Here is a 13583-nt window from a genome sequence, read left to right as displayed (position 1 = left end):
CTTGAGTATTGAGACCAGTTTGTTTTTGTGTTTTTGTCCCTAGTGTATTATTTAGCATTTAATAGACACTGAGCACAAAGTAGTCACTGACTTGATCATTCATTTTCCAGAGAAACAGCTCTATATGGGAATATAATTCTCAGGAAAGGTGTGATTGCACCCCAGGAGAAGCACTAGAAGGTGAGGATGAAGAAGCCCCAATGTCAGATGCCAGAGGATAAATTCATTTCTTGATTTTGGAATAAACACTTTTAGTAAAATGTGTATACATATTGGAATGTTGAGTAGAAATCAGACTTTGGTTTTAATGTTACTTGAATAAATTCATTTTCTTCTTCTTGTCTGTTTCCTTTATTGACTTTTCATCCTTTAGTGGACCTTTAACATGGGTATTTCTGAAGGCTCTATCATTGCCCCTCCCTTTATTTTCTTTGTCTTGGCACCTTCTTTGGCAATCTTTTTGGCACAGAGTAGATGTCTAATAAACAAAGGAAAAGTCATAAAGATCACCAAGCTTCTCAGTCTTCTCCAACCTCCCTAGACTTGGTGATCTGCATGGAACAGAGGGTCATGATAAAGAACTATTTTGTTCACCATAGTTTTATCCATCCCCTTTTCTGTTTGAAGAAGTATAGCTAAGTCCTAAAGTGAGTTTCTGATTATAAGTAAAATGAAATTTAAATTGAGGAATTCAGAGTTGATTATAGAGGATATGGAGATCATAGAAGAGTTTCAGAGAGCATATGTGATCTTAGCTTAGGTACTGGTTCCCTTCTGTTAGCAGCCTGGATTGAGGGACAAGGTTGATAGCCATTGCCTGAGCAGTATGTCTGGGTAAGCTATACAACTTTCTCCTATAAGGAAGTAGTTACTATTCATAACACCCACCTACTGTCCTCTAGAGAGCAGACAGGTCACTTCAGCCATCCACTACAGCTGAGATACAGTGGGAGGCTAAAAGACCTTCCATAAATGCTTAAAAGCCAGACCATTCATAGTGAATGCTTGATGTATTCATAGATGGCACTGAAAGAAATTACAAGGCTAAGGATCAGCTTCAGTGGAGAGGTTATGACTGGTGGAAAACCACTGAGATGGTGTGCCTCCTGGAGGGCAACATCTGTTGGAAATGAAGCCAGGCTGAGAGTTGTGCAGTGACATCATCAGAAGATGCTGCTAATTCTCCATCGTTGCCAATGCAGGTGTAAGGCCCCTCCAGTTCTGTGCCATAGTCACAAATATTCCTCCTGGGCATATATATGATATCAATGTCTTCCCACTTTCTCTACTTGAGGGTATATGTATAAATACATGTATGTGTGTGTGTGTGTGTGTAGAATAAGCTGAAGGATTATGGGAAAATGGTTTTTTTTTGTTATTTTATCACTATTCTTTTTTATTCAATGTCTTTATTGGGAATTCAATGTGGCCTATGATTGATTTGCAGAAGCAATCATGTCACTGGGGACTTGTGAACTTGGATTTGAAGAGGATTGTGATCCGCAAAATCCCTAGAACATTGGGTACCTTTCTGGGAGTCCCTGGGTCAGAATGGACAGTTGATATATAGGACAATAGTTTCTTACTAATAAAAATTCATTCTATTATGTTTTCCTATCACATCCCTGCACTGAGTTTCCATGACTCCAGTGAGCTCTTTGCATGTACTCTTCCCTCACAGAATTCTGCTTGAATGTCATTAAATTTTGGACTTAAAGACCAAGATCTTTGTAATCTTCATATTAAGACAAGTTTGTGGTCTAAGTAGAAATAACAAAATTTCTTTCATATTTGCATTCATGTAGTCAATTAAATTTAGAGCTAAATGAAAACCTTAGAGATTCCTCTTTTCCAGGAACATTTGCATTTTAAAAGGACCACTGACTGAGAGAGGAAGCCAAAAGAATGAATTATTCTCTATTAGAATTTCAGAAACTGTGACACTTTGGTGGAAAAGAGGCTTAGGGTCTTTCCACTGGGTCTTAAAATCTCCTTATGTATGAAAAACCAGACTGAGAGTCTCACTTCTATATTTGACTCAGCATACTATTTATTAGACATTTACTCTGTCCCAGGTACTGTGTTGAGTGCTGGGTTTCTGAGGACAAAAACAAAAATCTCTTCCCTCAAAGATCTACCCAGGAGAAACAGCATAGGTCAAACCCAGAATCAGTTGTACAGGGGAAATGGATTATTGGTTTATTCTCTTTTTCTCTTTGCATCTAAACATCAGAAACCATATGTCCTGACCACAGAGATAACCACTGAGCCTTGTCTCCAAAACTCATTGCTCCAAAACTCCAGATGCCCCCAGTGTTCAGCATCTCTGTTCCACTTGATGGTATCATAGATTTAGAAGTGAAAGGAACCTCAAATTCCAAATGCTTTTCAAATCATAAATCTGATCTATAACATTCCCCACCAGTCCCTCTTCCCTCCCAAGAATAGTTGCCTAGCCTTCACCTAAACACTTTTGGCGATGGGGAATTCACTTCTTTGAGGCAATCTATTCCCTTTTTTGTACAGATCCAGATTCCTGGAAAGATTTGCCTGAAGATTTGAGCTGAGTATGACTCCTACCAATAACTTTCACCCTTTTTTAGCTCTACTCTTTGGGACAAAGTAGAACAAATATAATTCTACCTGACAACCCTTTACATATTTTAGCTAATATATCACCACCGTCATCACCCTGCCCCCTAGACCCTTATTCTCTTCTCTAGTTCCTTCAGCCTGATTTCATATATCATAATTCTAAGGCTTTTAAAAAAATCAGATGTGGTCATCAGTTGCATAGGTTGTAGCCCCAAATAAAGGAGATGTTGAAAATTTCCTTCTAAAATTGGATCTAAAAGAGAATCAATATAGAATGATGGAATTAACCATGTAGTAGTACTCCTATGCTCCCTTCTCCCCCAAAAGATCATCTTGTAGGAAAGAGCCCTAGAAGTCATCTAGTCCAACTTCCCTATAATTTACAAATGAAAGAACAGAGGCTCAGAGAGCTTAACCAACTTGCTTAAAGTTATACAGATTGCAAGTGGCAGAGCTGAGCCTGGTAGATCTCTCCATGCTGTTCAGTTTGGTTTAGCCAAATTGTAATGAGTCCTAATCAGCCTGGATAATATGATTGCATAAGATGCTTTGTAAAAAGGTGGGTGTTATGAAACAGGAACATCACTAGCTTTGGAATCAGGAGACTGACTTTAATTCATTCTGTGCTATTTTTAGACTGTGTCACCATGGACAGGTTAAAATGAGTAGGATATTGTTTTGGAGATAGAAAGACATGGGTTCAAATACTACCTTAATAGTATCTACCTTCCAGGTTGTTGTGAGGATCAAATGAGATATTATTTGTAATCTTAGAATCAATACTGTGTATTGGCTCCAAGGCAGAAGAGTGGTAAGGGCTAGGCAATAGGGGGTAAGTGACTTGCCCAGGGTCACACTGCTAGGAAGTGCCTGAGGTCAGATTTGAATCCAGGACCTCCCATCTCTGGGCCTGACTCTAAATCTACTGAGCCACCCAGCTGCCCCCCTATTTATAAATTTCTTAGCTCAGTACCTAGAACAGAGTGTTAAATAAATGTTGTTATTATTATTATTATTGCTGCTATTTTTGACACTTAGAAGCTATGTAACCGAGAAGTCGTCACTTAATTGCTCTGACCCCTCAGTTTATGGACTGATTTCTAAATCTCTTCTCAAAACCTCTGATCCTGCAATGCCATATAAAGACTGATTATATAACCAGAAATATATTATTTTCTGCACACTTTCCTAGCCCTAAAACCTTCAAAGAAAGGAATTATTGCTGGTATAAAGTAATTATAGCTGAATCCATATGATAAGATAGAATCTACTCTTATATTCACTCCTTAACCAAAAGGTAAAAACCACATGAATTAATACTAATTGTTTAGACATATGTTATCTTATTGATATTTACAACAACCCTGGGCAGTATGTACTATTATTATCCCCATTTTTACATATAAGGAAACTGAGGCAGAAAGCATTTCAATGGCTTTTCCAGGTACCCAAAGCTATAAATGTCTGAGACTAGATTAAAATTCATTCAAATCTTCCTAACTCCAACCTGCCATCTTGGAGAACCTTAATACTTAGAGTCCTTATTGTGTCTCCATGCCCAACTTACTGTGTGCCCATCACAGTGAACCTCAGACCTTTGTGATTCTGGGTCTGGTTATAGTGATTCAGTCTGAAAACCAGCCCCATCTCCTTACTCCCTAGAGGCAACAGACAGTAACTGCTCATCTGTACAAGGGAAAGGTGCAAAAGGAAATGGGAAGAAGTCATGGAATTGGAAGATTCTAGGAGGAGAGAATATGTAATAAGTCCTCATAGCCACAGAAGAAATGAATATCAGGCCATAGGAAAAGAACCTGGAACTTGGGAACTGGGCAGCAGAGGAAGGGAAAAGAGCTCAAGAGTGGGGAGGAATCCCAAAGTCATTGATGGGGAATATAAGGAAAAAAAGCTAAAAAACCAAAAGATCAAGAGACAAAATCTGAATAAAAATTCATTCTACAAGCAGATAATCAAGCTGAGAAAATTATAATGAAAAAGCTCACAGTGAAACCAAAGCACTTTGAATGAGTTTTATGATATGAAAGAGTATGAAAGAAAATCCTTTAAGAAACTCTGGAATAACTCAAAAGAGAAAAATCATATTCATAAAGGAATAAATTAGGAATGAATTTAGGCCAGAAAGAAAGTTACTCAATCTCTTTCAGTCTCAGTTTCCCCATTTACCAAATGTATAGTTGATAAGAACAAGGAACTCCTGAATAATGTCCTGAAGTATCCTAAAGGGGAATGTATCAGATGAAATGAATTCTCCTCCAGAGTTTTTCTCTGATACTTCATTGTCAAACAGAAACAATGTTGGCTTCTCACAAGCTGTGCACAGGAACTTTTAATCTGAAAAGGCTACAATTACTGGCCTGTTGACATATTTTGCTTGCCATCCAAGGACCAGCCTTCTTGAGATAGGGGAGTCATGTCACCAAATTGGATGCAGGAGGATGGACTTTTCAGCCATAAATATTCTCTTAACACTGTTGTACTCAAAGACTGATTATATGATCAGAGAGATGGTATTATGCAAAGTTCCCCAATCCCCAAACCTCAAAAGAAAGGAATTATACACAAGTGTGTGGACATATGGATGCCAAATATAGAATAATTATAGGTGAGTCAACATGATGAGAAGACAGAATCCCTCCTTCCGCAGCCCCAAATACACACAAAGTAAGAACCTCATGAATGAATAATAATAGCATTTATATAGCGCCTAGCATTAAGAGACAGAAAATTTGTGATTTGTGTTGATGGAAGGAGCATCCATGGCAATGAAATTACAGTTCTTTGACATGCTGATGTCTTGATTTGAAATTGTAGCTAATGCAATGTAAGCAGCACTCTTGGCATTTATCACATACTTTTCTTTTTTCATTTTTTCCATTTTTTATTTAATTAATTAACTTAGAATATTTTTCCATGGTTACATGATTCATGTTCTTTCCCTCCCCTCTTCTCTTCCCCCTCCCAGAGCCCACAAGCAATTCCACTGGGTTATATATGTATCATTGTTCAAAACCTATTTCTATAGTATTAATATTTGCAATAGAGAGATCATTTAAAGTCAGCATCCCCAATCACATCCCCAATCGAACCATGTATCACATACTTTTCATATACAAGTGTCCTGGTGCAAGAAGAGGAGCCCTAGATTTGGAATCAGAGGATGTGGGTTCAAATCCTAACTCTTCCACTTCCTACTTTGTGACTTTTGTTGTTGTTTTTCAGTCATTTTCGTTGTGTCCAAGTCTTCCTGAAAATATTTGGAGTAGTTGGTCATTTCCTTCTCCAGCTCATTTGACTTTTGAGGAAACTGAGAGAAACAGAGTGAAGTGATTTACCCAGGGTTCACAAAGCCAGTAAGTGTATGAGGCTAGATTTGAACTTAAATGAGTTTTTCTGACTCCAGATCCACTGCTCCATCCACTGCACCTCCAGGTGTCCTTTGTTACCTTAGCCAAGACTCATTACCACTCTGAACCTTAGTTTCCTCATTTGTAAGATGAAAGGGTTAGATTAAATAGCCTCCACAGACTTTTCTAACCTCTAAAATCAGGTTTCATTTTTTTTTATAGCAGAAAATTTGGAGAAAAACAGAGCAAGAGGAAAAGAGTTTTTCTATAGCTACTTTCTCAAGGCAATGGTAATAATTACCTCGAATTGTATGATCATTTAGATCCCTAGAAAAGAGAAAGTCATACCCATCAGGTGCACAGGAAGATGGAAATATTCCTCCAGAACATCCAGATCCTTTTGCTCTGATTATATTCTCAACAAGCAGCCTTCTGATCTATGCTTGTCTCCTTTTTATAGATAGGCCCTGTGCAAATTAATGATAATACTAGTTACCTTGTCAGCTATGTCTTGTCTTGTGAAATAACAACCTTGGAGAGTAGAACTAACACTTTTCTGGAGATTGAAATTCATCATGGCGGCAGGGCATACTCCTCCCAGTGGAATGCATTTTTTTCCTCCCACCCACACTCTTAGACCCTGGTATCCCATCTCTTCTATCCTCCATTTTCACGTTGTCTTCTAGAAATAACCAGCCAGCATTAATTAAGCTTCTACTGCATTCCAAACACTCTAACAGATCTTGGGGATAGAAATATGAAAGTAAAAAGAGTCCTTGATTAAAGAGCTTAAAGTGTGATTGGAACTTTCTTCTATTGTTAAAATACTCCTCATCCTAGATCTCTTTCCACGTTCTTTCCATATAATGATGTTTACTGAAGCCTACCTATCTCCTGAGAACACCACCATCTCTTGAGCCCTTTCCCAAATTTGGCTACTCTTATGTGACACCCAAGTTCAGGGGAGGAGCTAGAATATTTCAGACTCTACTTTAAGATTCTCTTGCCACCATTATTCAACAACTTCCTCTTCTTCTTTAAAGTTCACTCCATCCTGTCCAGATTTTTGTTATTTATTTATGGTCTTTCAGGTCACCCTCCCTTTTCCCAATATGTTTGGTAACTGGCTCAGTGTCTTCTTTTTCCCTCTTTAATTCTGTTTTCAATTGACAAGAATGAATTAACTCTTCTTTCCATTCCTTCCCCATTTGAACAACAAAAAGAAAAAAGAAAACCCTTGTAACAAACAGGTTTAGTGGAGAAGTTTCTGCATTGGCCATGGTAAAAAATGGTATTCTTGTTGTGCATCTTATTATTGACAGTGTTCTTTTCTGTCCCAACACTGACTCTTTCAAATGTTCTGATATCCCAGTTCCTTGAACTCCTTAATGCCTATGACCTCTGTCTCTCATTTACCTCAACCATACATAGCATATACATGGCCAGACTATATTTTCTTCTCCCTCTTCCAAAAACAGACAAAAAAAGATTGCCCAAAGTGTCAAAAATCTGCTTCACAGAATCATATTTGTTTGATATTCATTCAGATATTCATTTTGGACATTGCCAATGTGGAAATTTGTTTTGCTTGGCTAGGCTAGTTGTTACAAAGGTTTTGCTTTTTTTTTCCTCAGTGGGGGATAAGTGAGCTGAGAGGCAGATAAAATATACTTGTTAATTGAAAAAAGTACAATTTAATTAAAAATACAAATTGACACTTGACAATATAAATAAATAAGTCTCTTGTGAGTTTGATAAGTGTGAATCAGTTCCCCTGAGCTTAGTCACCTCTGGGTATGGTGGTAAAATAGAGCTAATAAACAAGCTACACTGAGAACTAAGCCTATATTCATGGTGGCTCCACCTCGGTAATGCCATCTTGGAAGACCCAGACTCAGCAGTTGTATGGTCTCTCTATAAAAGCTTCCTTTTAGCTGCAGAACTGATTTTGTGTGTGTTTATAGCCATAGATGTATCTGTACACATGTAAGTGAGGCATTTGCAAAATGGTATATTTCTGTTACCAGATGAGAACAAATTAGTATAACCCACAAGGAGCCCCAGGACTCTGGGCCTCTCTGTGTCTCTATATTCAACTGATTTGGGAGGATGGAGAGAAGAGTAATTCAATTATAGCTCTATATTCTGATTACCAGAGCACAGAATAATTCTGTTTTGGGTGCCTGTTATGATGGAAATCCTGCCCTCTGCTTTGAAAATCCCTAATTACTTGCCATGATTCCTTACAAACAAGACCATCAAATAATACAGGTCTGTGCTTAGTCAGGGAGGATGGAATGGCATGAGCCCACAGGACCCTGTCATCATGAAGTCCAATTTTAGATGGCTGCTTGGGCTTCTAAGATAATATCCTTCAGCTTGTGGTGAATGAGTTCTTTGTGAGCTTTGTAATGAAACAGTCTACTATGACTTGGAGTTAGAGCCTAGAGGATATGTTTGCCTGCTCAATTAGGGTTGTGGGATGTTTCTTGTTGACTTCCTTGGGAGATTTCTGGGGCTCCAGAGAGGGAGGGGAAGGAACATGTAGTAAAAGAATCCAGGTCCATTTTATGGCATCACAGTCCATGAGATAAATATGTGGATGGGGAAGGAGGAATTAGGCTGGAGAGAAGTGGGTCACAGGGGTGCAGGATTCAATTTTGAATGCTAATTTCTTTCTTTATTTAAAATTTAATTAATTAATTAAGAACATTTTTCCATGGTTACAAGATTCATGTCCTTTCCCTCCTCTCCTCCCACCCCCCTCCCATAGCCAATGCTCAATTCCATTGGGTTTTACATATTTTACATTGATCAATACCTATTTCTGTATTATTGATATTTGCACTAGGGTGATCATTTAGTGTCTATATCTCCAATCATATCCCCATTGACCCATGTAATCAAGCAGTTGTGTTTCTATTCCCACAGTTCTTTCTCTGGATGTGGATAGTATTCTTTCTCACGAATTCCTCTGGATTGTCCTGGATCATTGCATTGCTGCTAGGTAGAGAAGTTCATTACATTTGATTGTGTCACAGTGTATCAGTCTCTGTGTATAATGTTCTCCTGGTTCTTCTCCTTTTACTCTGCATCAATTCCTGGAGGTCCTTCCAGTTCACATAGAATTCCTCCACTTTATTATTCCTTTCAGCACAATAGTATTCCATCACCAACATAGACCACAATTTGCTCAGCCATTCTCCAATCGAAGGGCATCCCCTCATTTTCCAATTTTTTGCCACCACAAAGAGCGCAGCCATGAATATTTTTAAACACATATTTTCCCCTATTATCTTTTTGAGGGTATAAACCCAGCAGTGGTATGGCTGGATCAAAGGGCAGACAGTCTTTTAAAACCCTTTGGGTATAGTTCTGGATGCTAATTTAAAGAAAGACTTTGACAGAAGAAGGTGAGAAGGATGGTGGGGCCATTGGAAAATCTACCATAAGGAAATGGATTGGAGGATGTAAATGTATTTTATGTATATTATGTAATATTATGTAATATATATGTAAATGTATATTCTGGAGAAGAGAAGATTGAGAACAAAAATGCATGAATGATAAGAGGATAAAAGTGGCTTTGCTTTGTGTAAGTCCAGATCACTCAACATAAGAAATCTTCTGGGAGACGACATTCTAGGTTCCTCTATCATGTGGGTAAGAGGAACTTTTCTCATTGGCTATGTAGTCAAAACAGACTGTGGGGGCAGGTAGATTTCTCATTGGTTTCAGAGTCAATCCCAGAAATGGAAGGTACTGAATTAAAATCTTGTTTCAAACACTTCCTAACTAGTTGAATGGGCAAATCACTTCACCCCCATTGCCTAACCTTTACCACTCTTGTGCCTTGGAACAAATGAACAGTATTAATCCTAAGACAGAAGGTAAGGGTTTTGAAAAACAACTCCCAGACTCAATTAGTTTCTTTTTTTTTTAGCTGCATCTCAAAACAGTGAAGATACTGTTCTTCTCAACAACATGAACATTATGAATTGGTTTAGGAGGGAAACAAGATTAACCTTACTCTTTCCCTCATTTGAGCCTTGTGCCCTTGAAGGACAGGTTTTGTTTCAGTGAGTTTTGCTTGTCCTTTCAGTTCTGGTTGTAGGTGGTAGAATCCCAACTGGACCCAGATTCTAGCTGTGGTGACTTTAGAGGCATGATTATAGGTCAGATATTGTAGCTGGCCCAGCAAGGAAGCCCTAAAAAACCAGAGGGCCTGGGACAGAGTGGAGTATTGAACTGTAACTTGGTGCTAGCTAGAAATGGAGCTAAGCTATGAACAAAATATTTTTCTTTCCCAAGACTGAGGTGGTTCTGGGAGGGATTGTGCTCCAAGGTTTTGGGAGATATTTATATGTTTGTTTTTAAATCTTTTTTTTTAAGCCTTTGCCTTCCATCTTGGTGTCAATACTGTGTATTGGCTCCATAGCAGAAGAGTAGCAAGGGCTAGGCAATGGGGGTTAATTGACTTGCCCAGGGTCACACAGCTGGGAAGTGTCTGAGGCCAGATTTGAACCTAGCACCTCCTGTCTCTAGGCCTGGCTCTCAATACACTGAGCCACTTAGCTGTCCCCTGTTTTTAAATCTTAATGTCTGTTCTTACTATTCCTTTGAATTAAGTATTCTATTGTAAAAGCTAATTTGACCATTAAGTGGTTAAATGGTATTGGGGAATAAAGGACCCTTAAAACTGGGGAAAGATCATCTCTAGGGGCTTGGAAGTGAGCCAGAGAGGAGAGCTTGTACTTTTCCCTTATCCCTCCTATGGATACCAGAGAACCCTGGTATAAGATTACTCAGCTACTCTGAGGTATCACCTCACACCTAGCAGATTGGCTAACATAACAGCAAAGGAAAGTAATGAATGCTGGAGGGGATGTGGCAAAGTAGGGACATTAATTCATTGCTGGTGGAGCTGTGAACTGATCCAACCATTCTGGAGGGCAATTTGGAACTATGCCCAAAGGGCGACAAAAGAATATCTACCCTTTGACCCAGCCATAGCACTGCTGGGTCTGTACCCCAAAGAGATAATGGACACAAAGACTTGTACAAAAATATTCATAGCTGCACTCTTTGTGGTGGCCCAAAACTGGAAAACGAGGGGATGCCCATCAATTGGGGAATGGCTGAACAAACTGTGGTATATGTTGGTGATGGAATACTATTGTGCTCAAAGGAATAATAAAGTGGAGAAGTTCCATGGAGACTGGAACAACCTCCAGGAAGTGATGCAGAGCGAGAGGAGCAGAACCAGGAGAACATTGTACACAGAGACTAATACACTGTGGTATAATCGAACGTAATGGACTTCTACATTAGGGGCGGTGTAATGTCCCTGAACAACTTTCAGGGATCCAGGAGAAAAAAAAAACACCATTCATAAGCAAAGGATAAACTATGGGAGTGGAAACACCGAGAAAAAGCAACTGCCTGAATACAGAGGTTGAGGGGACATGACAGAGGATAGACCTTAAATGAACACTCTAATGCAAATACTAACAACAAAGCAATGGGTTCAAATCAAGAAAACATCTAATGCCCAGTGGACTTACGCGTCGGCTATGGGGGGTGGGGGGAGGAAAAGAAAATGATCTATGTCTTTAACGAATAATGCTTGGAAATGATCAAATAAAATATATTAAAAAAAAAAAAAGATTACTCAGCTACATGGTAGGGAAACACAGAACATCTCCCAGAAGAATTTCCTTGTATCTTCCATGAGTGTTACCATGTTAAGTGTTCTGGGTATATACAAATCCTCGTTATTGCTTTAAGGTTTGCAAAATGCAAACTATACATATCTGTTAAATATATACATATACATATATACACTTGTATGTGTGTATAATCTTAATTGATCCTTACAACAATTCTAGGAAGTAGATACCATTATTATATCTATTTTTCAGATGAGGAAACTGAAGCTGAGACTTACCCAGGGTCACATAAATAATAAGAGGCAGTATTCAGACTTGTCTACTTGACTCCAAATCTAGCTCTCTAGATGGGATCAGAGCTTCATGTGGGATTAAACTTGTTTTGCTTGGCCACTTAAGGCAGAACTAGAAGAAATGGGTGGGAGTTGCAGAGGTAGATTTCAGCTCAGTGTCAGGACCTAACAATGAAATCTATTCACAAATGGAAAGGACTGCCTGGAGAAGTAATGAGTTCTATGTCACTGGAGGTTTTCAAGAAGTCAAATTAAACAACTACTTGTTGGGGATATGGTAGAATGGGTTCTTGTTCAAGTAGGAGATGGACCTGTGAAGTCCCTCCCATCTCTGAGATTCTATGCTTAGATGAACGAGTGGGAAAATAAATCAGTGCCAGGGACTGGATTTTGTAAATATTTCCCTCCTTCAAGTGCTTGAAGGCAACTATCACATCCTTTCTAGAGTGCTAGACTTAAAATCAGGAAAACTTGGGTTTGAATCTTGCCCCACTATGTGACACTCAACCACTTAACTTTCTCAATCTCAGTGTCCTCACTTGTAAAATGGCAAAGGATAATAATAATGTCCACCTCCCAGGATTGTTGTGAATCAAATGAGAAAATGTGTGTAAAGCATTTTGCAAGTTAAAAATTACTCCTAGTTTTTTTTTTCCTCTTTGGTGCAGAGCATTGTGTAATCCATGAATAGTTCAATGCAATTCAACAAACATTTAATAAGCACCTGCTATGGACAAAGCACTGTTTTAGATGCTTGGGCTACCAAGACAGAAAGTCTCTAAACTCATGGAACTTACTGGGGCACAAAACCTAGACACAAGGGATAATTGAGTATATCTATCTATCTATCTATCTATCTATCTATCTATCTATCTATCTATCTATCTATCTATCTATCCATCCACCCATCCATCCATCTATCTATCTATCCATCCACCCATCTATCTATCTATCTATCTATCTATCTATCTATCTATCTATCTATCTATCTATCTATCTATCTATCTATCTATCTATCTATCCACCATCTCTATCCATCTATCTATCCACCCATCTATCCACCCATCTATCTATCTATCTATCTATCTATCTATCTATCTATCTATCTATCTATCTATCTATCTATCTATCTATCTATCTATCTATCTATCTATCTATCTATCTATCTATCTATCTATCTATTCACCATCTCTATCCATCTATCTATCCCTCTATCTACCCATCTATCTATCTATCTATCTATCTATCTATCTATCTATCTATCTATCTATCTATCTGTCTGTCTGTCTGTCTTTCTAGGAATCTGTGTTTGTATATACATATTTTTGAGTATATATACACATACAGGTGTTTATGTGTACACATGTACATCCATGTGTGCATGCATATACATATATGTCTTAAAGAGTAATACCAAGCCATTTTAAGAAAGTGAGAAAATCATAATGGAGGTTTCTCAAGGAGGTGGCACATGAGTTGTGTTTTGAAAGAAGCTGAGTATTGTGATGTAAAGGGGAGGTGGTGTGCATCCTAAACATGGTATGGAAGTAGGAGATGTAGCACTATGTCTGGGGAATAGCTTTCAGTCAAATTTAACCAGAATGTGGAGTGCATGAAGGTGAGTATGATGAAATAAAACAGGGACAAACATTATGGAGAGT

At 38.4% G+C, this 13583-nt stretch overlaps 1 protein-coding gene across 1 annotated transcript in view; it reads left to right on the top strand.

Moving 5' to 3' along the window:
* Positions 1–337, top strand: part of FUOM (fucose mutarotase) — a 42956-nt gene extending 42619 nt beyond the window's left edge. Inside the window, exon 6 of the mRNA XM_007478093.3 lies at positions 111–337. Within this exon, the coding sequence (XP_007478155.2) occupies positions 111–177 (67 nt within the window). The 3' untranslated portion in view covers positions 178–337. The remainder of the gene's footprint in view (positions 1–110) is intronic.
* The last annotated feature ends 13246 nt before the right edge of the window (positions 338–13583 follow it).

This window comes from Monodelphis domestica, chromosome 1 (assembly GCF_027887165.1).
Source record: "Monodelphis domestica isolate mMonDom1 chromosome 1, mMonDom1.pri, whole genome shotgun sequence".
NCBI classification, from domain to species: Eukaryota; Metazoa; Chordata; class Mammalia; order Didelphimorphia; family Didelphidae; genus Monodelphis; species Monodelphis domestica.
This window is presented reverse-complemented; position numbering and strand designations above follow the sequence as displayed.